Raw genomic sequence first — 26,745 nt, forward strand, 5'->3', positions numbered from 1 at the left:
TTGTACCATTGGATTTGTCTATTTCTTCTGAATCCACTGGTACCAATCATTTGGGGCTCCCGAGTGGCGCAGCAGTCTAAGGAACTGCATCTCAGTGCAAGAGGCGTCACTACAGTACCTGTTTTGAATCCAGGCTGCATCACATCCGGCTGTGATTGGGAGTCCCATAGGGCGGCGCACAATTGGCACAGCATCGTCCAGGTTTGGCCGGGGTAGGCCGTCATTTTAAATAAGAATTTGTTCTTAACTGACTTGCTTGTTTAAATAAAGGTTACATTTTTTATTTTTTATTGTGTGATTAACGGAAGCTGAGCTAGAGCAGTGTTTGAGACAAGGGCTGATCCCAAAAATTGTTCTCCTCACAAAAACGTATGTAAAGTCATAACGTTTTGAGCTACAAACTAGTATGACATATCAAAAGACTCTCACGAACACATAACTTGTTTGCTCTAAGATGCTCACAAGCCACACAAGTGTCATTAGAAGGTAAGGGGTTCTTCTACAGTACATAGAAGATCATAGGAAATCCCAGTGTCTATACTGTAATAAGGTCACATAGTTGCTGTCACAAACTCCACAGTTGTCACTGTCTAGTTTGATATTAATTTCCCACTGAGCAAACAAGCTGTACTTACAGAATTCTTAGTCTTTTTTTATCGGGTTGTTTTTTGGCAGACATTCTTTTTATTGACATTCATCAATAAAACTAATGAATGCAACTGTATATGCCAAAATGTTTTGTGTTTAACTTGTAGCCCTGGTGGTCCTGCAAAGAAAATGGTAAAACACTTCAATTTGAGGCTATGAGGGCAGAGCAAGCAGATKAATGAAAGTTGTGAATTTCATCTTGTTTTTCTGAGGGTACCCTGGTAACAATGGAGTCTATTAAAAACTACCAGAGCGTAGAGAATCAGACCCATTACACAGGGTCTGAATGACCCAACAAATGGGAGGCTCTCACCAACCACTGCCTCATTACACACTAGGCCAACAAAAATAAGAAACTGCCCACTACTGCAAAAAGACTGCTAAATAATATGCTACATATTAGGTAACAAATGGAAGTGAAAGGTTAGAGATACAGATTTGGAGCCCACCACACACATATAGGGACAAACAAAAAGCAATGGTCAACTMAGCAGATATTGTCCAAAAAAAGCGTGACAAGTGAGGATGGCACATTTAGTTGAAGTGCTGTGTTGTCACATTTAGTCACCCAGATAGTCATGAGATCCACTCCCTAAAACAAGATGAACTCTGTTATTTAGTCTGGTTTATACATAGACGTTTCTCAAAACCTCTGATTCGCTATGTTTTATTGGACTGCCTAGACATATCATAGTAGCTCACAGATAGGAGTGCAAACAGTGACAATTGTTGTAGTTTTGCTACCCTGTACTATGTCGATCTTCTCGTAAGTGAGACACTAATGCAGCTAAATAGTTCAAAGATGTCCGCTTTCTTTACTTCCTTTCCTTCAACTGTAGTGATCTGAGTGCGCTGTGAGATTAGTTTTTAGATCAAGGTATAAACAAATGTAGTCAAAGTGATGAGTAGAGGTAGCCAGTTTAGACTATTGAGACGCGCCCTGAATCTTTGGCAACCCCATCCGTTTCATATTTTGCTGTTGGGCCCTCTTACTGCCGACTCCGCCAACTTCTTTTACACAAGGTGTGACTTCCCTCTAGTGGCTGAAACCAAAATGGCAAGACATTAGTATTGTACAAAGAGAAATCAAATACGGAATGATCTCATCAAATGTTGCCCATTAATCCATTATAATCATGTACATGTCGGTATGTACAATTACATCAAAACAAATACAGAGAACACTGAATTTGTTTAGAAATGTTTTGTCTAAATTGTAGCCCTACAGTTGATGGTAAAAACAGGGATGGATAATCGAAAAGGACAAGAAAAACAAACTACTAACTTAGTACTTTGGACACATACTGTATCGCTCCAATCCCTATATTTTAAAAAGGCATGCCACAGGTTGATAATGCACTCACTCATTACAGCCTTACAAATAAAAACATCAGACACACATTCACGCGCACAAACACACACACACACACACACACAGCGCACTCTCTCCCTGGTACAACAGAACACAATGCAACAAAGGCCCCTCTTTTTGCCTTCAGACTGGCATCTCCCTGCCAGTGCTGTGCTCCACACAGCCAAGAAGATGGAACAGAGAAGTTCGACAAGCGGTTCCCAGCAAGGAAGGCCCAGGAAAACAGTGGACAACCCTTATTTGGGGACAGAATACAGCGTGCAGAAAAATCCTGGATACCGTATGAGAGTGAGAAAAGCGTTAATATATATTTTCGTATTGTGAAAAGTTATGTACTTCTTTTTAATCCCCAGTTTAAAAGAGGTGTATGCTATTCATACATTATCATACAGTATACATTTGATTAAGATGATTGGTTTACGAACAAATCTTTCAAAAACAAATACATTATAGGTAGTTGCTAGAATATTGATCAAGTAGCCTAGGCTATTGGCTGATAAAAATTGCATTAACCTCTGTAATGAACAATTTGGATTTAGATGAACGGAAATGGTCATCCCATTATGCTCATTTTAATTTGATAATGTGAGCGCTGACAATACAAATGAATTGGAACATATCATGCCCCCTCAGTTGGCCTATTCATTTTTAAATTGATGTGCATTAGGGTTATGTTTTCTTAGGCCCACAACACCTCCAGTTTTAATAATGTCTTATAGTTTATCATGGACGAGTGCGTCATATTGTGTGGTTAGAGTAAATGGACATTAGGATACAAAGATAAAGCCGTGCTTTTAGAAGTCGCGCGCTCCGCCAAAGTCCCGCCATCCTCCGATTATAGTCGGGTACCAAATGCGCAGTCGCATGAATGGATGCTACGTTCCTTTTCCGGCTGCATCTGCACAATCTACCAGGAAGTGTGGTGCGATAAATCCTAAACTATTAATCCCTTATACCTGGAGGAAGGAGATAGATATTAGTATGCATTTTGGATGGAATATACCATTTGTGTCGCCTTTCTAATCGTTCAAATCGGTGTTTTGCAATTCATGCAGGGTAAACATAATACCCTTAACTCCCTGCAAGTTTGGGTTTTTGTTCTTGTGCTGTAGCATTTACCTCTTCTCAAATCTAACCATTGACTGCAATGGGATGCTGCGGTAGCACAGAGGTAAGCTAACGGTTTCCTCCATCCCCATGTTGCATTCATTTAATTGCACCTTAAACATCATGCATGCAACGGCGATTGCACTGCTTATATTTTTGCGACCGCTGGCATCCAATGGTATTTCTCACCACCGTAGTCAGATTAGATAAACCTAGGCTATGTTCATTGGGGAAGACTAGTGGTAATCCTATTATTGAAGCCAAGGAAATATCGAGCTATAACTTGCGACAATGGTTTAATAGTTTAGTTCATTTACCACCGACATTTTGCATAGGCTACCGCTTGAAAGCAGCTTTGCATACCATAAATAGCTCGTGAGCACCGTTAGCTTTGTAAACAAACCTCACTTCTCCTCGCGCAACGTGCGAGATTTGACGCTATTGAACACTGCCTTGACAATGAAGAATAGTAGAATGTCGTTAAATGTGATTGTTTAACGCAAAGTAATGTTTCACTACATTCGGCCACAGTCTATCTACGAGAATGTCAATGAAATTGCGTGCCATTGTACATTTGTTGGTGTGAAATAACATGTGTAGCCTACAGTTTCACCTTTGAATTGACAAAGACGCATATAGACTGTATCCTATTTGCTAATGTGGCACCGACGATGTGTTGGTATTTTGTTTTCCAGAGGACAAAGAGAGAATGGAAACCCTTGGAGGATCGAAGTTGCACGGATTTGCCGTGGTTCCTTTTATTTACTGTATTCTGTGTTGGAATGGTAAGTATATATGCTTATTCGTTTTACAATTGAAAACGAAGAACAATGTAATACCATAAATATATGTTAAACCACATTTGAATACTAAATACAGAATAGCTGTTGTAACAGATTAAATACTATTCAATTTCTGTGATTTTAATCTGAATACTTAAAAACCACTGGTCATTAAACGTTCTATAAACTTTGCAGTTAGACAGTCAGGATGGTACATTGCATTTTATACCTGTCAACAATATATTGATACAAATCCATACCCCACTGTCACACAGGCACGTATTGCATTTGTAGCATTGGATGCTAATGCTTGGTAATGGTTCTCTCAGGGGAGTATCTGTGGGTTCACCATCGCCACGGGGGGCGCAGGCCGCCTGGTCTTTGGGTATGACAGCTACGGGAACACCTGCGGCCAACGCAATGAGCAGATCGAAGGGGTCAGGCTGAGTGGACTGGATCAGACGGACAAAAAGTGAGTCTTTCTCACCCACTTCACACAACTTCTATCTTAAAGTGGCAGTGACATTTGCCAAAACCCACCCCTATGTTTACAAACAGAAATGGTAGGGCGAATTAGACCTCATTGAGAAATATTAAGAAATAGCTTTGCCCCGTTGCTCATTGGTTCAATAGAAATCTAAAATTGCAGTCATTTTAACCGTGGTCTATGGGAAACTGGCATAAATAAAACCTTGAATAAATATGCAGAGGCCTTAGGAGTAGGACGTTCTGTCACGGTCAACTGTACTTACTGCCTGCACCACCCTCTGGGAACACTGGTATTTCAGCCCACTTCATTTGCATTGCATGCTGATTACTTTCCCCTCTTTGGATTGACTGTGTGCTTAATGATTGGCTAGGGGTACCATAGAATTAGGAATTAGAATACCTCCTTTGGTACAGACCTGTGGGTCATCAGCACAGGGTAATTCATTTCTTTTTGGTTTTGCCGGCGTGTCAGATAAGAGATATTAATGGGTTTGAATTCGCTCTGCTTGACGTTTTTCCTCTTACCGTTTGGCCAGACTGCCGATGAAACAATGGAACATGTAATTTTTAATTGTTTAAAATAATGATGCTAGTTTCTTCCTATTGAACGTAGAATTCATCCATTGTGTTAATGTGTGTATAAATGGTATGCATTGCCCTGCTGCCAATGTTTACAGACATAAGATATAGCTAATCATAGGGAATGGAGAGAGGGAGAGAAAGTAGCTTGGTATCAGTCAGTGACTATGTAAGTGAACGGAGGTAGACGTTTCTTGAGAGGGTGCTGGCTCACACCAGGAGGACCCTGTCACCCAAATTGTTGTGAAGAAAACTCAGATGTCACTGGCTGGCAGTCTTTTTCTCTCTCTTTTTGTATTTCTCTTTCTCTCTCGCTCACTCTTTATTTTTCCTTCTAGGTCTCTGTAGGTTTCTCCCTTCTCTTTCTTTCCATACATCATTGTTTACTCCTTTGTTTCTGCACTGTTGGTTGATGCAGAGTGCAGACACTGCTTTGTCTCTCAGTCTGTTGGGTGGTGCAGACACTGCCTTGTCTCTCTGTCTGTTGGGTGGTGCAGACACTGCCTTGTCTCTCTGTCTGTTGGGTGGTGCAGACACTNGTTGGGTGGTGCAGACACTGCCTTGTCTCTCTGTCTGTTGGGTGGTGCAGACACTGCCTTGTCTCTCTGTCTGTTGGGTGGTGCAGACACTGCCTCGTCTCTCTGTCTGTTGGGTGGTGCTGACACTGCCTCGTCTCTCTGTCTTTTGGGTGGTGCAGACACTGCCTTGTCTCTCTGTCTGTTGGGTGGTGCAGACACTGCCTTGTCTCTCTGTCTGTTGGGTGGTGCTGACACTGCCTTGTCTCTCTCACTCTTCCTTTGAACAACCACAAACTGGCTGTGTTGCACATAACACCCACCCTTTTAATTTGTCTCCTGAATGGTGTCTTCAGTCCCATTTTAGAGTGGAGAGTTATACCAACAATGAGTAAACTGATTTCACTTATAGTGTGCTGTTGATGCTTGTGGTAGGCTTGTCTTGTGTAAAGACACAACTGCGGGTAAGGCTATTTAAATGAATAGCTATAGGGATATTGGACCCTTGGTTGTACATGGCTATTGTGTTGCTTGGTCCCACAGTGACTAGCGTGCCCAGTCTGAAATAATCCCCAAGCCTCTAGTACTGGGTAATAGTCTGACATGGGTGTCAAAGGTGTGGTTGTATGTTTATTGACAGGCACATGCAAATGTATAGATGGAGGTTTTATCGACAGAACTATTTTGAAATTAAATGGCTTCTGCCCTTGAGAACCTTTTTCAGGCTCACTGGTTAGCTTCCCCGGTCCATAATCATCACATTATCACATTAGCTAGCAATTATATGCTTCATTAAAGCACCTTGACGGCCCCTCCCAGTATTGGGCTATTGATGTGACACACACACACACACACACACACACACACACACACACACACACACACACACACACACACACACACACACACACACAGAGAAAGCCAGACTGGCGCTGTAGACTGAGATCACTGGATTAATGCTGGCCCCAGCGGCAGTGTGTGTGTGTGTGTAGAAGAGTTTGGTGGAGAGGGTGTGAGGCTTGACTGACAGGCCTCGGTGCGAACGCAACCACCTGATGCTGAACTCAATTGAGAAGGCAGCTGTCACGGAATTCAATTAAGGACTACACAGCTGTCAATCTGTTACTGTCTCTCTCTCAATCTCTCTCTCTCTGATTCTTCTCCTCACTTCCTTCTCTCTCTTGGTATACCTTCTCTTCATGTCATTAGACGTATGGTGCTTTCAAGACTAATCATGACGTGTGTGATCTTCAGGCCGGAAAGTCAGAGCTCTAGAAAAATGTTCCTAAATTCCTAACTTGGAATTACAAGTTGGATTTGTCCCTTTTGGAACTAGTTTTTTTCCGAGTTCTGAGTTGTCTTGAATGCACTGAAGTCGAACGTCGGAGATTGTCCAGTTCCCAGTTGTTTTGAACACAGAAATAACAATAACACAACTGTGATCTTTCTTGGTGGTACTCAGACATTGTTTGTCCGAAAGGGTCTATTTTTGCCATTCTGTGCGTGAAAAAGTCTAGCATTGCTGGGGTGGCTAATGTAATTCTAGCAATGTAGGCCAAGTTGAGGTTATGTTCAATGCTGTATTCAGTCCTGTCCTCAGCAACCTTTTAAGTGACCTACCTTTGTGAGGTATAGGCTGGTGTCACACAATGCAGTCAGTGACAACGAAGTCAGAGCTTAAGGGATAGCTGGTCAGGGTTTATTTGGCTAGTACAGTTAAGCAGCTCCTCATTCACAAGGCAGGGGCCAAATGTAAACAGTACAGCGCAGTAGGTGTATTGTTCTGGCCATTGCAGCTGGTTGATCCAGGATCAGTCTATCCAAGTCTGATCCTAACCTCAGCTGTTAGGAAGAACTGACTATAGAGAAAGTCAAACTGCCCTCAAATATTCTGATAAATCCAGTGTGACTTGATTTTTATATCTATCCTTTCAACAAGCATGTGTGCAGTGCAAACCACTGTGCCAGCTTATGAATCACCAGACATTCAAACCGTGTCCATATACTGCTTACAGGGTAAGGAAACAATGTCATTTTGTAATATGGGTGAACTATCCCTTTAAAATTTTAGAAGGGGGGTACTTCAAACTTTATTGACCTAATAGCAGGAACGGCACCATCTAGTGGTCAGAACCTGGTTATATCAGGATGGGACATAAAACGAACAACTTCAGTGACTAATTTCTCTGAACAGGAGAAAAAAAACATCACCAAATTCACTGAGAATACAATACATAGTATGAAGAAACAGTACTCAGAGCTGCAGCTTCATACTACTTGTCAGACACATAATAATGGCTGGAACTGGGTGAATGGACTGGTATCAACCACATGGAAACCATGTGTTTGAGTCGGATACCGTTCCATGTATTCTATTCCAGCCATTACTATGAGCCCGTCCTCCCCAATTAAGGTGACACAACCGCCTGTGTTGTCAGACATAGAGAACTGATACTGGTTGTTGGGGAGGGATTGGTGTGAGGGGTCTGTGGGTGGCTTCTGACAATTTCTTTGGATTCTTAATCATTGTTAGTAGAAAACACTTTTGGTCCAAATTTGGATGTTTGGTACTATGTTTATTGAATATTCTATGAATCCTATAAATTAATGTCAAATTTAGGTGCAATCAATTTCTGAGGTCAAATTATATTTCAACAAAATAATGTTGCAGGAATGCTAATCGGATCTGTTTCTAACTACAGAAACGAGTTCAGAACAATCTGAGATGGTGGGTGTCATTGCTTGCTGAAATGACATGAAACGACCCTCCTGTGAGTGTGTGTGTGTACGCATACGTGTGTGTGTGTGTGGGCGAGGTGCCCACCACCTAGTGTATAAGAGCACCAGGCAGATGGACCACAGTGAAGGATTCTCTTATTAACATGTCCTTGTTCCTTTCACTCTCTGTTCCACTGCCAAGTCCCATGGACCAGTTCCAGCAGCAGTAGCAGCAGCCAAAGGCTCTCTATCTCGTGACATTCTATCATATCTCAGTGAATAAGGTATTGTTGAGGCAGTGGGTTTGCTTTGTCCCCAAAATGAACAGGACATTGAGGGGAGGTGTAGGCTTCTGGGTTTTTCCGGTCATTTTGTTACTTTGTTTTCCTCTCTCTGTCACATGTTCCCACAATTTCATATCTCGTGACTCATTCCTCATATTTGTGATGGGGAAACAGATTTTATTGATAAACGTTTAAACAAATTGCTGAAAATTCTCACATTCCTTGTTACCCATCCCTTATGTGGGTGTTATTGATAAAGAACAGATATTTTGTTGTCTGATTTGTCTGCAGGTATGTGTTCTTCCTGGACCCATGTAACATTGACATAGTGCAGAGGAAGATCAAGTCCATGGCCCTGTGTGTGTCCCTGTGTCCTGATGAAGAGCTGAGGACGTACCAGGACCTCAAGAGATTCGCCATGCACAATGGTGAGTGAGTAGGGCCTCTAGTGAAACAGAGTGGACACTGTCAGCCAGTGGCGATTTTAGCATGTAATTCTTGGTGGGGCAAAAAAATGATCATGTGTAATGCACTACCAGCAAATCCACTACACAACACTAAACAATACATTAAATGCACTATAACAGTGACAAACGGTGCCCACAAACTGTTAGGGSCTACATAAATCTGTCCCAACACCTTACCAATGCTACACCTGGCTATCAGCGGAGCCTTGTCTGGCAGCGAAACAGTTCATTCAGCCTCATTTACTGCCTTTTTAAAAACATAGCTGATATGGCTGACTTGCTTAAACAAATGCGTTTTCTACTGACAATTTAGATGTACAAACTATGGCATAAGGGGACGACAAGCAGATAAGAGGCAATCCGTAATTGTGATTAAGACATTAATGAGCGAGCTAAGACTGACGTAGTCAGTATAACCATTATCCCAGAAATCCTAGACCCACTCCAATTTGCATACCGCCCAAACAGATCCACAGATGATGCAATCTCTATTGCACTCCACACTGCCCTTTCCCACCTGGACAAAAGGAACTCTAATGTGAGAATGCTATTCATTGACTACAGCTCAGCGTTCAACACCATAGKACCCTCAAAGCTCATCACTAAGCTAAGGATCCTGGGACTAAACACCTCCCTCTGCAACTGGATCCTGGACTTCCTGACGGGCCGCCCCCAGGTGGTGAGGGTAGGTAGCAACACATCTGCCACGCTGATCCTCAACACTGGAGCCCCCCAGGGGTGCGTGCCCAGTCCCCTCCTGTACTCCCTGTTTACCCACGACTGCATGGCCAGGGACGACTCCAAGACCATCATTAAGTTTGCAGACGACACAACAGTGGTAGGCCTGATCACCGACAATGACGAGACAGCCTATAGGGAGGAGGTCAGAGACCTGACCAGGTGGTGCCAGAATAACAACCTCTCCCTCAACGTAACCAAGACTAAGGAGATGATTGTGGACTACAGGAAAAGGAGCACCGAGCACGCCCCCATTCTCATCGACGGGGCTGTAGTGGAGCGGGTTGAGAGCTTCAAGTTCCTTGGTGTCCACATCACCCAAAAACTAGAATGGTCCAAACACACCAAGACAGTCGTGAAGAGGGCACGACAAAGCCTATTCTCCCTCAGGAAACTAAAAAGATTTGGCATGGGTCAAATCTCCTCAAAAGGTTCTACAGCTGCAACATCGAGAGCATCCTGACTGGTTGCATCACTGCCTGGTACAGCAATTGCTCAGCCTCTGACCGAGGGTAGTAGTAGAGGGTAGTAGTACATCATCACCAGTACATCACTGGGGCTAAGTTGCCTGTCATCCAGGACCTCTACACCAGGCGGTGTCAGAGGAAGGCCCTAAAGAATTGTCAAAGACCCCAGCCACCCCAGTCATAGACTGTTTTCTCTACTACCGCATGGCAAGCGGTACTGGAGTGCCAAGTCTAGGACAAAAAGGCTTCTCAACAGTTTTTACCACCAAGCTGTAAGACTCCTGAACAGGTAACCAAATGGCTACCCGGACTATTTACATTGTGTACCCCCCCCAGACCCTCTTTTACGCTGCTGCTACTCTCTGTTTATCATATATGCATAGTCACTTTAACTATACAGGCCCCGGTGCACAACTGAGTAAGAGGACAAGTACATTAGTGTGTAGTTTGAGAAACAGACGCCTCGCAAGTCCTCAACTGGCAGCTTCATTAAATAGTACCCGCAAAACACCAGTCTCAACGTCAACAGTGAGGAGGCAACTCCGGGATGCTGGCCTTCTAGGCAGAGTTGCAAAGAAAAAGTAATATCTGACTGGCCAATAAAAAGAAAAGACATTAAGATGGGCAAAAGAACAGACATTGGACAGAGGAACTCTGCCTAGAAGGCCAGCATCCCGGAGTCACGTCTTCACTGTAGACGTTGAGACTGGTGTTTTGCGGGTACTATTTAATGAAGCTGCCATTTGAGGACTTGTGAGGCTTCTGTTTCTCAAACTAGACACTTTAATGTACTTATCTTCTTACTCAGTTGTGCACCGGGGCCTCCCACTCCTCTTTCTATTCTGGTTAGAGCCAGTTTGCGCTGTTCTGTGACGGGAGTAGTACACAGCGTTGGACGGGATCTTCAGTTTCTTTGGCAATTTCTCGCATGGAATATCCTTCATTCCTCAGAACAAGAGTAGACTGACGAGTTTCAGAAGAAAGGTCTGTGTCTGGCCATTTTGAGCCTGTAATCGAACCCACAAATGCTGATGCTCCAGATACTGAACTAGTCCTAAAGAAACCAGTTTTATTGCTTCTTTAATCAGGACAACAGTTTTCAGCTGTGCTAACATAATTGCAAAAGGGTTTTCTAATGATCAATTAACCTTTTAAAATGATAAACTTGGATTAGCTAACACAACATGCCATTGGAACACAGGAGTGATGGTTGCTGATAATGGGCCTCTGTACGCCTATGTAGATATTCTATTTAAAAAATGAGCCGTTTCCAGCTACAATAGTCATTTACAACATTAACAATGTCTACACTGTATTTCTGATGAATTTGATATTTTATTGGACAGAAAATGTGCTTTTCTTTCAAAAACAAGGACATTTCTAAGTGACTCCAAACTTTTGAACGGTTGTGGGTGTGTATGTATCTATATAAATTTTTTTAGCGCCACCTGCCCTGAATGACAGGTCGCTACTGCTGTTAGCTATACACTTTTCTGCCATCAAAGCACACAAAAGCATAACACTGACAGCATATTGAATCATTGACGGATTCTCTATTCCTCTCAGTAACTCTACTGATAATGCTGTGGACCCCAGCACATACAAGTTATTGATTAGAAAATCTGTTTGTCGATAGTGGTCATGTCATGAATTGTTTTGAAAGGAAGCTCTTGCATTTTATTCATCACAATCTCACATCATATCCATGAAGAGAAGAAAAAAAACTTTTAGATGAGCGGCATTAAAAAAAAAAAATCAAAAGATTGTTCCGTTAGAAAAGAGTGCTATGAGGAGCAGGTGTTTCTCACCCCCCCCCAATAAACAGAAGGCTACTAGGTCATCGTTCCAGCAGCCATCCATCACGTCATTGACAGTGAATCACTGCCATCCTTTGGAACGACAAACACTTTCTACAAACACTGACATGACCGTGACCCCGCGTGCCATCTTCCCTTAATACTGTCCTTTCATTCAACACACACTCTGGCACAGCAGGCACCTTGGAACATGTGGAGAGCAAACTAGATGAACAAAGGCACCATTAAGGCCAATGCCACCCCTTGCTGTATGGGTACTGTTGTTTGTGCTATCCTAGCCCGTCCTTCAGCCAGACTTGCGTGTCTCCTGTCAGTACTGTATATACTTATTGTGACACACACACTCCATGTATGCCCCATGATAGACTGGGCTGGGGTTATGTAACTTTGCCTTCTCCGGAGGTCTTGTGTTCTGATTCTGAATTCCTGTGGCAGTGAGCGTAACACAGTTAAGAACAAGATTGTGTAACGTGCTCAGTTGCATGAAGGGAAAAGGATGAAATATGGATCAGCATATGTTGGTTTAGACAACATATTGAGCTATAACTGATCACTTCTGGGGAGACTGATTTAAATTCAATCGTCCTTATGTTCCTAGGTATGTATATGGTTTCACTTTCCTGTGATCAATGTCTTTGTATTTCACTCAGGGTCAGAGCTGTGTTCATACGAACTAGCCGGTCACAAATACCCCGACCTTCCAGAGAGGTTTGACAAATGTCCCAAACTTCCAGTTCCACCAAGGTAGGAAGGCCTAACATTAGGGCTGCATTTCAATAGGCTGAGATTAATGGTTCTGAATGAAAATAAGCAAAGAACTTTCACTTAACCAGTCATATAGATTAGATATTACCTCAAGAAAGGGGGGGTACATAAAAAAAACAATTAAACTATTCAAACCGGTCATGTTTTAGAGAACCTCCCAGGTCATGTGACCCCTGACGTTTGACCTCTACTTCATTCTATCCCACAGCAAATCTCTCCCGGTGTTCAACCGTTGCACACCGGTGGACATCTCCTGCTATGCCAAGTTCGCAGAGGCTGTGGTGACGTTTGTGAGCGACAACAGCGTGCTGCACAGGCTGATCGGTGGCGTGATGGCCAGCAAGGAGATCATCGTGGGCCTCTGCCTGCTGGCGCTAGGTGATGACCTCATCAGCATGTGTTTGTTATCAGCAGTATCTTGGGGATGCTGGATAGATATAAGCAATATGGCAAAATCTGCACCTATTGGGGAACAAGGTGGAACTACTACCATGCCTATCCAATTGTTTCAGATCTACATGAAGAGCCAGGGGAAGGGGCTAAGGGTTGTTTCTGTACAGGGCCTTAGTCGCTAAACTCAGTGGGAGGGATTGGTCTTGTTAGAGTGAATGACTAAATCTTCATTGTATTTCTGGGGCCCACTAGTCTCTGAGCCTTCCCTAATGTGAGCCAGTAAAGAATAGACCTGCATAGGGAACATCTGTCCTGCTCTAGTGCATTCTGCTGATTTCTCCATATCAGTATGTAGTGTCAGTACATAGGCAGTTACTGTAGGTCAGACATCAACGGCGGAGAAACACAGTGCTCGGTGAAAATACAGCAAAGTCATCACATCTTTGAGTCTCCCCTGAGACTGCACTCTTTGGAATGAGAGGAAGGAAGCTCTCAGGTAAAGGGCATGACATGGGAGCCATGAACTTGTACATTTGGGAGTTAATGCTCAGAGTGAGTACATGTGGGTTAGAGTAAGACAAGGTTCTGCTGTGTCAAGGTGGGGAAGGAAAGGGTTTGAATATGGTTAGCTGATCCTCGCTCTTCACTTGGTGAATTGGTTCTCCTGAGTTCTGATTCGTGGTCAGTTTTGGTTTTTGAATCCAAATGGTTGAGGTTAGGGTTGAGGCCGAGGGCAGGGTTAGCTGATCCTAGATCTGTGTTGTGCTACAGTGCTCTCCATGATCCTAATGGTGATCATCCGCTACATCTCTGCTGTGCTGGTCTGGATCCTCACTGCCATGGTGGTCCTGGGCTCCCTGGGTGAGCTAGTTACCTGTCTTCTGGCCTTAATTCCTGTGCAGTGTTTTGATCAATCAAAATAACAACTGAAAACCGTGACATAGTTTTGCACCTAACAGTCATTCTATGATCATTTTTGGGACAGTCCTCTTTGCATTTAGCAGTGTGCAGCTAGCTGATCAATCTGTCAATGATGCAGCAGCTTAAAAGCAGTCTGTTTTTCTTTAGGGGGCACAAGCATCCTGTGGTGGCTGTACATAGACCACCGGTTAACTGCCAATGAGACCTTATCTAAAGAGACTGCAGAGACTACGGAGACTAAAGATGCTAAGGGGGAAGCAGAGACGACAAGGGACAATGCCCAGGCGTTTCTGGTGTATGCCATCGCGGCCACCGTATTCACAGTGAGTACAGTTAGTGTTTGTGTTTGGAATGAAAGGGAGACTGGGCAACCAAGCCTTGTAAATTGTGGGTGGGGTGTGTGTGACATTTCAGATTGAATGCCTGGCGCTGCTTTGAAATCTCAAACTCTTGACTCCTGGCACCTCTACTTTTTTACTCCCCCCTCCTCTCTCTCTTTAACCTTTCTCTCGCTCTCTCCCTCTCCTGTTGGCCATCTTCCATTTGTTTCATCATTCTCTATTACCCCTTGTCTTCCTGTCTGTTTTTGTCTTCCTATGTCCCTTCCACCTTCTCTTGACCTGTTGTTCTCTTCTTCACTCATTTATATCCCTCTCCCTCCTTATCGATCCCAATTTCTCTCGCTCTCTCTCATCCCTCTCTTCCTATACCCTTCTCTCTCTTTCTGTGTCCCTTCCTCTCTCTCCCCCCTCAGGTGATCCTTCTCCTGCTGATGCTGTTCATGAGGAAGCGAGTGGCCCTGACTATTGCCCTGTTCCACGTGGCTGGCAAGGTGTTCATCCACCTGCCGCTGCTCACCCTGCAGCCCTTCTGCACCTTCCTGGCCCTGCTCCTCTTCTGGCTCTACTGGAGCCTGGTGCTGCTCTTCCTTGGGACTACCGGTGAGGGAGGGTGTCCGGGACGGGGAAAGGGCAGTGGTCCTTTTTTGAATGTGCTTGAAGTGAAAAAGGGAGGGAGAGGTAAAAGGGAGGTATAAATAGGAGAGGGAAGGGGAATGAAAACAGGAGAGAGGGAAAACCTCTTTACATAGGTAAGTGATTCATTCCAACACGACAGGACACTACACTAGTATGGTTCAGTTCACTGGGTTGGCCTTATTCAGGAACTTTTCCAAACTAGTCCCGACCACTAGACTGAGTCTGACATGTCCCCCTCAGGGAACCCGGTCCAGAACGAGGAGACGGGTCTGACAGAGTTCCGGCTGACTGGGCCTCTGCAGTACATGACGTGGTACCACGCTGTGGGCCTCATCTGGATCAGTGAGTTCATCCTGGCCTGCCAGCAGATGACTGTAGCTGGGGCTGTGGTCACGTACTACTTCACAAGGTCTGCTTCAGAAATATTTTCATGATTTATGTACAAATGTATGTTTATTTGATAGGATATTGGCTATAATCATGCTTAAATCAAATCAAATTTGTCACATACACATGGTTAGCAGATGTTAATGCGAGTGTAGCGAAATGCTTGTGCTTCTAGTTCCGACAATGCAGTAATAACCAACNGACTGACGAGTTTCAGAAGAAAGGTCTGTGTCTGGCCATTTTGAGCCTGTAATCGAACCCACAAATGCTGATGCTCCAGATACTGAACTAGTCCTAAAGAAACCAGTTTTATTGCTTCTTTAATCAGGACAACAGTTTTCAGCTGTGCTAACATAATTGCAAAAGGGTTTTCTAATGATCAATTAACCTTTTAAAATGATAAACTTGGATTAGCTAACACAACATGCCATTGGAACACAGGAGTGATGGTTGCTGATAATGGGCCTCTGTACGCCTATGTAGATATTCTATTTAAAAAATGAGCCGTTTCCAGCTACAATAGTCATTTACAACATTAACAATGTCTACACTGTATTTCTGATGAATTTGATATTTTATTGGACAGAAAATGTGCTTTTCTTTCAAAAACAAGGACATTTCTAAGTGACTCCAAACTTTTGAACGGTTGTGGGTGTGTATGTATCTATATAAATTTTTTTAGCGCCACCTGCCCTGAATGACAGGTCGCTACTGCTGTTAGCTATACACTTTTCTGCCATCAAAGCACACAAAAGCATAACACTGACAGCATATTGAATCATTGACGGATTCTCTATTCCTCTCAGTAACTCTACTGATAATGCTGTGGACCCCAGCACATACAAGTTATTGATTAGAAAATCTGTTTGTCGATAGTGGTCATGTCATGAATTGTTTTGAAAGGAAGCTCTTGCATTTTATTCATCACAATCTCACATCATATCCATGAAGAGAAGAAAAAAAACTTTTAGATGAGCGGCATTAAAAAAAAAAAATCAAAAGATTGTTCCGTTAGAAAAGAGTGCTATGAGGAGCAGGTGTTTCTCACCCCCCCCCAATAAACAGAAGGCTACTAGGTCATCGTTCCAGCAGCCATCCATCACGTCATTGACAGTGAATCACTGCCATCCTTTGGAACGACAAACACTTTCTACAAACACTGACATGACCGTGACCCCGCGTGCCATCTTCCCTTAATACTGTCCTTTCATTCAACACACACTCTGGCACAGCAGGCACCTTGGAACATGTGGAGAGCAAACTAGATGAACAAAGGCACCATTAAGGCCAATGCCACCCCTTGCTGTATGGGTACTGTTGTTTGTGCTATCCTAGCCCGTCCTTCAGCCAGACTTGCGTGTCTCCTGTCAGTACTGTATATACTTATTGTGACACACACACTCCATGTATGCCCCATGATAGACTGGGCTGGGGTTATGTAACTTTGCCTTCTCCGGAGGTCTTGTGTTCTGATTCTGAATTCCTGTGGCAGTGAGCGTAACACAGTTAAGAACAAGATTGTGTAACGTGCTCAGTTGCATGAAGGGAAAAGGATGAAATATGGATCAGCATATGTTGGTTTAGACAACATATTGAGCTATAACTGATCACTTCTGGGGAGACTGATTTAAATTCAATCGTCCTTATGTTCCTAGGTATGTATATGGTTTCACTTTCCTGTGATCAATGTCTTTGTATTTCACTCAGGGTCAGAGCTGTGTTCATACGAACTAGCCGGTCACAAATACCCCGACCTTCCAGAGAGGTTTGACAAATGTCCCAAACTTCCAGTTCCACCAAGGTAGGAAGGCCTAACATTAGGGCTGCATTTCAATAGGCTGAGATTAATGGTTCTGAATGAAAATAAGCAAAGAACTTTCACTTAACCAGTCATATAGATTAGATATTACCTCAAGAAAGGGGGGGTACATAAAAAAAACAATTAAACTATTCAAACCGGTCATGTTTTAGAGAACCTCCCAGGTCATGTGACCCCTGACGTTTGACCTCTACTTCATTCTATCCCACAGCAAATCTCTCCCGGTGTTCAACCGTTGCACACCGGTGGACATCTCCTGCTATGCCAAGTTCGCAGAGGCTGTGGTGACGTTTGTGAGCGACAACAGCGTGCTGCACAGGCTGATCGGTGGCGTGATGGCCAGCAAGGAGATCATCGTGGGCCTCTGCCTGCTGGCGCTAGGTGATGACCTCATCAGCATGTGTTTGTTATCAGCAGTATCTTGGGGATGCTGGATAGATATAAGCAATATGGCAAAATCTGCACCTATTGGGGAACAAGGTGGAACTACTACCATGCCTATCCAATTGTTTCAGATCTACATGAAGAGCCAGGGGAAGGGGCTAAGGGTTGTTTCTGTACAGGGCCTTAGTCGCTAAACTCAGTGGGAGGGATTGGTCTTGTTAGAGTGAATGACTAAATCTTCATTGTATTTCTGGGGCCCACTAGTCTCTGAGCCTTCCCTAATGTGAGCCAGTAAAGAATAGACCTGCATAGGGAACATCTGTCCTGCTCTAGTGCATTCTGCTGATTTCTCCATATCAGTATGTAGTGTCAGTACATAGGCAGTTACTGTAGGTCAGACATCAACGGCGGAGAAACACAGTGCTCGGTGAAAATACAGCAAAGTCATCACATCTTTGAGTCTCCCCTGAGACTGCACTCTTTGGAATGAGAGGAAGGAAGCTCTCAGGTAAAGGGCATGACATGGGAGCCATGAACTTGTACATTTGGGAGTTAATGCTCAGAGTGAGTACATGTGGGTTAGAGTAAGACAAGGTTCTGCTGTGTCAAGGTGGGGAAGGAAAGGGTTTGAATATGGTTAGCTGATCCTCGCTCTTCACTTGGTGAATTGGTTCTCCTGAGTTCTGATTCGTGGTCAGTTTTGGTTTTTGAATCCAAATGGTTGAGGTTAGGGTTGAGGCCGAGGGCAGGGTTAGCTGATCCTAGATCTGTGTTGTGCTACAGTGCTCTCCATGATCCTAATGGTGATCATCCGCTACATCTCTGCTGTGCTGGTCTGGATCCTCACTGCCATGGTGGTCCTGGGCTCCCTGGGTGAGCTAGTTACCTGTCTTCTGGCCTTAATTCCTGTGCAGTGTTTTGATCAATCAAAATAACAACTGAAAACCGTGACATAGTTTTGCACCTAACAGTCATTCTATGATCATTTTTGGGACAGTCCTCTTTGCATTTAGCAGTGTGCAGCTAGCTGATCAATCTGTCAATGATGCAGCAGCTTAAAAGCAGTCTGTTTTTCTTTAGGGGGCACAAGCATCCTGTGGTGGCTGTACATAGACCACCGGTTAACTGCCAATGAGACCTTATCTAAAGAGACTGCAGAGACTACGGAGACTAAAGATGCTAAGGGGGAAGCAGAGACGACAAGGGACAATGCCCAGGCGTTTCTGGTGTATGCCATCGCGGCCACCGTATTCACAGTGAGTACAGTTAGTGTTTGTGTTTGGAATGAAAGGGAGACTGGGCAACCAAGCCTTGTAAATTGTGGGTGGGGTGTGTGTGACATTTCAGATTGAATGCCTGGCGCTGCTTTGAAATCTCAAACTCTTGACTCCTGGCACCTCTACTTTTTTACTCCCCCCTCCTCTCTCTCTTTAACCTTTCTCTCGCTCTCTCCCTCTCCTGTTGGCCATCTTCCATTTGTTTCATCATTCTCTATTACCCCTTGTCTTCCTGTCTGTTTTTGTCTTCCTATGTCCCTTCCACCTTCTCTTGACCTGTTGTTCTCTTCTTCACTCATTTATATCCCTCTCCCTCCTTATCGATCCCAATTTCTCTCGCTCTCTCTCATCCCTCTCTTCCTATACCCTTCTCTCTCTTTCTGTGTCCCTTCCTCTCTCTCCCCCCTCAGGTGATCCTTCTCCTGCTGATGCTGTTCATGAGGAAGCGAGTGGCCCTGACTATTGCCCTGTTCCACGTGGCTGGCAAGGTGTTCATCCACCTGCCGCTGCTCACCCTGCAGCCCTTCTGCACCTTCCTGGCCCTGCTCCTCTTCTGGATGTACTGGGGCCTGGTGCTGCTCTTTCTCGGGACCACCGGTGAGGGAGGGAGAGGGGGAGGGGGGTTGGAGAGGGGTAGAGAGAGAGAGAGAGGGAGGGAGGGAGGAGGGAGGGAGAGGGGCAGTGGTTCTCTTCTGGATGTACTGGGGCCTGGTGCTGGAAGCAAAAGTGAGTTAGAGAGAATCTTTACAAATGGTAAGTGATGAATTCCAACACAACAGGACACTGCACTAGTACGGTTTAGTTTAGTTTACTGTATTGGCCTTATTCAGGAACTTGTCCAAACTAGTCCCGACCACTAGACTGAGACTGAGATGTCCACCTCAGGGAACCCGGTCCAGAACGAGGAGACGGGTCTGACAGAGTTCCGTCTGACTGGGCCTCTGCAGTACATGACGTGGTACCATGCTGTGGGCCTCATCTGGATCAGTGAGTTCATCCTGGCCTGCCAGCAGATGACTGTCGCTGGGGCTGTGGTAACGTACTACTACACAAGGTCTGACTCTGAAATTATGTTTTCATGATTTGTTTATGTACAAACTCTACCTACATGTACATATTACCTCGACTAACTGGTGCCCCCGCACATTGACTCTGTACTGGTACCCCCTGTAACCTGTATATAGCCTCGCTATTGTTATTTTACTGCTGCTGTTTAATTATTTGTTACCTTTATTTTCAATTTTTTTTACTTAACACTTATTTTTTTCTTAACTTCTTAAAGCATTGTTGGTTAAGGGCTTTTAAGTAAGCATTTCACTAAGGTCTACTACACCTGTTGTATTCGGCGCATGTGACAAATACAATTTGATTTGAAATGTTTATTCTATAGGATATCGGCTATAAGATTAGTAATAACATTCGATTTTATTGTCTGTCACAAATGTGTTCTGCTAAAACAAAAATCGGGGAATTTATGGGTAATCTGTTCTCAGAGTTATAGGAATTACAGAGAGGAGAACAAGAATGTCAATTAAAACTTCTCTCTCTTCATTTATTTGGCCTCCATTCTATTTCCCTCTATCCTTTCCTCTGTCTTAGGGACAAGACCAGGCTGCCAGTGACGCCCATCCTGTCATCAGTGCTGAGGCTGATGCGGTACCACCTGGGCACGGTGGCCAAGGGCTCCTTCATCATCACCCTGGTCAAGATCCCACGCCTAATGCTCATGTACGTCCACAACCAGCTCAAGGGCAAGGTAAAGCACACTGTTTACTAACTTCTCTCTCTCTCTGACATTCATTGTATGGAGAATAATAAAATACTGCATGTTACATACAGTGATGTGCTGTACAAGCTAATCAAGGCTAGCTTGTCGCCAGTAGATCTACATTGCTGTCAATGTCAACATTGTTGTGACATGACACCTGCCATCTTCTGTTGCTCTGTTTAGGACAGTTTTTAGAGAAGAGAGGATGTATGTTCAGATGTTTGGGTTTGACACAGTGCTGGTAACATTAGGGGTGTTGGTTTGGTTAATAAATGGGACATATGACTATATATTTGAACTAACTCATTTTGGATAAACATCTGGTAAACCATGTTACTATATTATTATCATGTCATTTTCTTTTCAGGTATTTTTCTTTATAATGTGAGTTAGTGTCTGTTGTCCTTAACTTACTGTTTGTTGTCACGTCCCAAGTGTTGCTGCTTGACTTGATCTATGGAGAGACACCTTGCAGCATAATGAATTGAAGGGATAAATTGGCATTAGCTCTCCAGAGTTCTGAGAGTGAAGGTAACTTCACCTGACTAATGATCTGAACTGTTCCACGAAGTTGGATAGGCCTACAGCAATCTGACTGCCTGCTGCTTTCAGTTTCTACTATCTTTTGGTTTAGCAAGGAGATGTGAGAACACTAAGTTCTGGAGCTCTGCAGGGAACAGTTTTGAAAACTATTGTATCTATTTTTGAATAGTGCATCTCAGATACCCTTCCCCATCTCTCTCACACAGGAAAATGCATTTGCTCGCTGCATGTTGAAGACCTGTATCTGCTGCCTGTGGTGTTTGGAGAAGTGCCTCAACTATTTGAATCAGGTAGGAGTGCTTTCCTTCCCCCTAATTGGATATTTGTTTTATATAAATAAAGGATAGATAACAGGTGTAAGTTGGTTCGTGTCCTGCTGGTCTGCTTTAGTGACTACAGTCTCTCCTCTCTGTTGTTAGAATGCGTACGCGGCGACAGCCATCAACAGCACCAGTTTCTGTACGTCGGCGCGCGACGCCTTTGTGATTCTGGTAGAGAACGCTCTGAGGGTGGCCGCCATCAACGCCGTGGGAGACTTTGTCCTCTTCCTGGGCAAGGTGAGGGGGGCAGCTGGGATACTTGAGGGCTTCAGAGTAGTCCCTATTCACTGTTACAGGATCAGATCTACTTTTCAACCCCTTGATGATTAAGGTTAGGATGGGGGTAGGGTAATCTGTTCCTAGATCTGTGGTTAAGGGCAGCCGTTACATTGAGTGTGGGCCTGATTGCGTGGACTCACAGGAGGCTGCTGAGGGGAGAATGGCCCATAATAATGGCCAGAACAGAGTAAATGGAATGGCATCAAACACCTGGAAACTAGGTATTTGATACCATTACACTAATGCCGTTCCTGCCATTACCACGGACCCGTCCTCCCCAATTAAGGAGCCACCAACCTCCTGTGGCGTTGACTGTTCAATTGCCTGAATTTGAGGAGTAAAAATTTGACTGACCCTGAGTGTGTGTGTGTGCGGTGTCAGATCCTGATCGTGACGTCCACAGCGTTCGCCGGCGTACTGCTGCTGAACTACCAGCGGGACTACGCAGAGTGGGTCCTCCCTCTCATCATCGTCTGCCTCTTTGCCTTCCTGGTGGCCCACTGCTTCCTGTCCATCTTCGAGATCGTGGTGGACGTGCTCTTCCTCTGCTTCGCCATCGACACCAAATACAACGACGGTACACCGGGCAAGGAGTTCTACATGGACAAAGCCCTGATGGTAATCTATGTGAAGATATGGTATACTGGTGGGATTTTGTTGAAATGGGAAATTAAATGTGTGTCTATACTGGACAAAAATATCAACGCAACATGTAAAGTGTTGGTCCCATGTTTCATGAGCTGAAATTAAAAGATCCCTGAAATGTTCCATACGCACAAAAAGATTATTTAGCTCAAATTTTGTGCACTAATTTGTTTACATCCCTGTTAGTGAGCATTTCTCCTTTGCCAAGATAATCCATCCACCTGACAGGTGTGGCATATCACGCTCCCTCAACTTGAGACATCTGTGCCATTGTGTTGTGACAAAGCTGCACATTTTAGTGGCCCTTTATTGTCCCCAGCACAAGGTGCACCTGTGTAATGATTATGCTCTTTTATCAGCTTCTTGTCAGGTGGATGGATTATCTTGGCAAAGGAGAAATGCTCACTAACAGGGTTGTAAACACATTTGTGCACATAATTGAAGAGAAATACCGTTTTTGTACGTATGGAACATTTCTGGGATCTTTTATTTCAGCTCATGAAATATAGGACCAACATTACATCTTCCGTTTAATTTTTGTTCAGTCTAGGTTTTTGTTTTTCTACACTAAAGCTAAGGATTCTGTGGTTTAATGACAAAGGTAATGCATTCATTTACATTAAAAAAAAWTCATWTTAGCAGACTTACAGTAGTGAGTGCATACAGTTTTATACTTTTTTCTTTCATACTGGTGCCCCATGGGAATTGAACCCACAACCCTGGAGTTGCAAGTGCCATGCTCTACCAACTGAGCCACACGGGACATATTAAGTGTATGTTAACCGACACTGGTGCGTTTCACCACATGGTATGACACTCCCATCTCTCCCTGCAGGAGTTCGTGGAAAACAGCAGGAAGTTGGAACGGGTGGTGGAGCGAGGGCGGAACCGCCCCACTGAAGCGGTGTCGGTGGAGGGGCCGGAGATGAAGCCCATGGTGAGTGACAGTGGAGGGGGCGGTGACACTGAGCTGGGCTGGGGCTTGGGCGGAGGCGGGGGAGAGTGGGAGGAGCTGCAGGAGTTCCATGTGTACTACCTCCTGGTAGGGGTGCTGGTGGACTGGGCCCTGGGGGAGCAGTGTACCATGGTCTCCTTGATCCTCTGCCTGACCGAGGACGTGGTCCTCTTCTTCTGCGTCTACCTGCCCACCTCCACACTCGTGCTCTTCGCCACGCTGCTCCAGAAACCCTCCCCCGTCGTCGTGCCTCAGGCACAGACGCTGTCGCCATCTAAATCGTTGTCTTCGCATGCTAGCTAACGCATGCTAACTAACGCACCACAACAGCATCTTGCTCACCCTCATCTCTAATAACTCTTCTCAAACTATCCCATCCCTCTTTTTTTTACTGTTTTTTGTTTTGCTCGCCTGTCATCTCCTGGCCATCTTTAACCTGAAGTGTAAATTAGTTGGAGTTTTTTTTTGCCTTATCACCATGGTGCTTTTTGGTAAATAGGGGCATGTCTGGTAGCGCAGATAATCTTCTGTCAGTTTAGAAAGATGGTGGGGGGGATGAACACAAAGAAACAGTACGCAATGAACAGTCCACCCCCCCCTAAAGTAAACAGCAGTGAGAAAGAACAATGCCAGACTGTTGATGCATTGCTAAAAAGGGACCAATGGGAAGATGGATATAGGACTTTTTTTTTGTTTTGCCTGTCTATTGTACGGTGCTGCTGGATTTCCATGTACTGCTGGAATTATTTAAAGCACTGTTAGGCGCTACTGAAGTTGGCAACTATCTGTTTACTTGTAGATTTGGCCTTTTCTTATCTCCTAGATACTCAGAGAGCATTATTGGTAAAGTTATTCTTGTAATTTGGTAGTTAAGAGGTAGAAGTATCTCCCCCAGTAGTTTTAAAATAATAAGCTGTGTGTATTCGTCATAATGTACAATCATTGTTGATAACTGCAAGCAAGTCAGCTTTGGCCCAAGGATATACAGGCGTATCCCTCAGATTTCAGGTCACAAGATGGATCTTAACATCACCACTCCACTGCATGGCTTCCATTTTCTTTTCCGTACCATTTTCTCATCCATACCTGTCCAAGCTGTTATTACATTWTTTTTTTTATCTAACCCCTTTTTCACCCATTCATTCTTTTACCATCCAAATACTTTTTTCAATGACTGCATGTGATACTGTGAATGGAGTAATAAGACTTGAATAACTTTGCTTTCCAGGCTCCAGGAACAAGTTCAGCTTGACCAAAATCACCTAAAGGGACTTTTTTTTAAAGACATTCCAAAATGTTTATTTTTACCAATGTGTAACATGTTTACTATGGTTTCACTCCAGGGATACAATATTTTAATAAGAAACTGTAAAAAAAATATAACAATGTAACGAAGCACTTTATATTGAAGCGCTGCATATTTTAAAAGGCTGATGCATTTTTCGTAGTGATGTCCTTTTTTATAAGACAAAGAATTGCCATCTGGTCGAACACAGTACTAAAATGTATTGAATCACTTTGGGTTGTCAACGTTTTGCATAACAAGTTTGCCTTTTGGTTGGACTTCTCGATCAGCGTGATACTTATTCGTCATGCAATGATAGCACTTAGATGTGTTTTTAATCAACCACTGAAACTTAAGTACGTTAGACTCACGTTTGCATTTGAATTCAATCTGCATCATGGAAGAGTGTTCTTTTGTTTTGAAAGGAGATATTTTTTTACCAGTGAGTAGGTTTTTTAAAATTGTTTTTGCAGCGCGATTTTTGGGATGTGCAGAAACAGAGGATGTGATCATACAACTGTGTGTTATAGCAGGAGGAAGACAACTTGTAGTTCCCATGGTTTGGAGGGACACAGAGACAAAGTTACTGCGATTTGGAAGTCTACCCCCCCCTACACCTAGGCACTTAGATCTACAAGGGACCATGAAGTTAAGGGGTAGGGACTAAGAGTTCATTATGAACTGGGCATGACATTTACAGAGAAATATCCAGAGGGCTGCAAAGGCTGTTGCTTTTCTTACTCAACCAATTGTCCCCTAGTTTGACTAACTTTTCAAACCAGTCAGTTATTGTTGGGATTGATGGACAATGTACATTTGACCTAATCAGGTGAGGTGTAACGAGTCCCCTTCCACTGATGTCTCAGTAGGAAGTGAACTCAGACTTTGCAGCCCTCAAGCAATAACGCAACACCATTTAGTATTTACCGCTATAAAAATGTCTTCCTACTTGCACTACAGCTTTTAAAAGACAAATGTTCTTAGCATTGAGCTATCATCTGATGTTAGGTGGGGGGGTGGACACTCACTTTGCCTTAACCGGTTCCATAGGCTGCGCCCCTAATCTTATTGGTTAGTAACGGGACTCCCCAGTTTAACGTGGGGGTGGGGTGGTAGAAGTGCTGTAAGCCTTAAGTCCCCTCTTCTTTTTGCAGTAGATTTGTATTTGATACCCAGAGTACTGAATCCATTGGAGCGACTGAAGAACAACTTTGCCCCCCCCCTGTTGCTTTTATTGATCTAGGTGAGAAAATGCTACCTTTGTTTTTGTGAAGGGTTTCAGAATGGTACATGATTTATGCAGTTATTTTGTAATGAGAGTTTAATAACGTGTTGATAAGACTGATATTGTGACGTGATCCTGGTAGATATGAAGGGAGAGATGGCTGTGACTGTTCACATGATAACCTTTTCATTTTCAGCTTCTCGTGTGAGAGAATGACAAGCGCCAGCCATCCTTCACAACACCGTCGTTAATGTTTCAAAACAGGAAAACAAGTCTGTTGGTGCGCTTTTCTCCGGGAATACACTACTAGACCGTACACTGATGTACCTATGAAATATTAAAGAGCATGTATTTAGAAGAAAAAGTCAAGCCGAATTAACATTGCCGCAGAACCCTATTGCGCAAAGCATGTTAAGAATTGCACTGAGATGGTATTCATTTAAACACTGATCAATTTAAAGTATCTGTAAAATATTTATAGTTGAATGACTAGCTATGTCAGTCAGTACAATGTAGAGATGTTTCTTAAAACGTTTCAGAGGATGGAACTTTCCCCAAGTGAGAGAACCTGCCCAGTGCAATCAAGGAATCCACTTAAGGAACAGGACAGACTACTGATAACTAAACAGCATTTCTCTGAAAACATGTCATTCATGGGTATGTGTCCATCATAGAAGATCAAGACTGACCGAGGGACTGTTTCACTTAGCCTTGTCTGATTTGTACATTGAACACAACCAGTCATAACCCACACCGTTCTGTTTGCCAAACTCTGTCACCAGTTGATGCACACAACGGGAAAATCAGACACTGAACCAC

The 26,745-nt window shown here is 43.8% G+C and overlaps 1 protein-coding gene across 1 annotated transcript; it reads left to right on the forward strand.

Annotated features, from left to right (window-relative positions):
• The first annotated feature begins 2,161 nt into the window (after nucleotides 1-2,161).
• Nucleotides 2,162-24,638, forward strand: LOC111965781 (choline transporter-like protein 1). Its single transcript, XM_070444228.1, has 16 exons — nucleotides 2,162-2,308; nucleotides 3,823-3,912; nucleotides 4,239-4,381; nucleotides 8,786-8,922; nucleotides 12,634-12,727; nucleotides 12,957-13,126; nucleotides 13,913-14,002; nucleotides 14,210-14,385; nucleotides 14,817-15,003; nucleotides 15,280-15,448; nucleotides 20,506-20,662; nucleotides 21,424-21,507; nucleotides 21,637-21,774; nucleotides 22,198-22,434; nucleotides 23,297-23,420; nucleotides 23,454-24,638. The coding sequence occupies exons 1-16, from the start codon at nucleotides 2,192-2,194 to the stop codon at nucleotides 23,717-23,719; spliced, it is 2,379 nt and encodes a 792-aa protein (XP_070300329.1). The 5' UTR covers nucleotides 2,162-2,191; the 3' UTR covers nucleotides 23,720-24,638.
• The last annotated feature ends 2,107 nt before the right edge of the window (nucleotides 24,639-26,745 follow it).

The sequence above is a fragment of the Salvelinus sp. IW2-2015 genome, linkage group LG6.2 (genome assembly GCF_002910315.2).
Source record: "Salvelinus sp. IW2-2015 linkage group LG6.2, ASM291031v2, whole genome shotgun sequence".
NCBI classification, from domain to species: domain Eukaryota; kingdom Metazoa; phylum Chordata; class Actinopteri; order Salmoniformes; family Salmonidae; genus Salvelinus; species Salvelinus sp. IW2-2015.

Bases quoted from the DNA above. Each gene is read 5' to 3' on its own strand.
- LOC111965781 (XM_070444228.1), top strand. From the start codon at position 2,192: ATGGAACAGAGAAGTTCGACAAGCGGTTCCCAGCAAGGAAGGCCCAGG. The intron at 14,003-14,209 runs GTGAGCTAGTTA...GTTTTTCTTTAG, and splicing joins GGTGGTCCTGGGCTCCCTGG to GGGGCACAAGCATCCTGTGG. The intron at 15,004-15,279 runs GTGAGGGAGGGT...TGTCCCCCTCAG, and splicing joins GCTCTTCCTTGGGACTACCG to GGAACCCGGTCCAGAACGAG.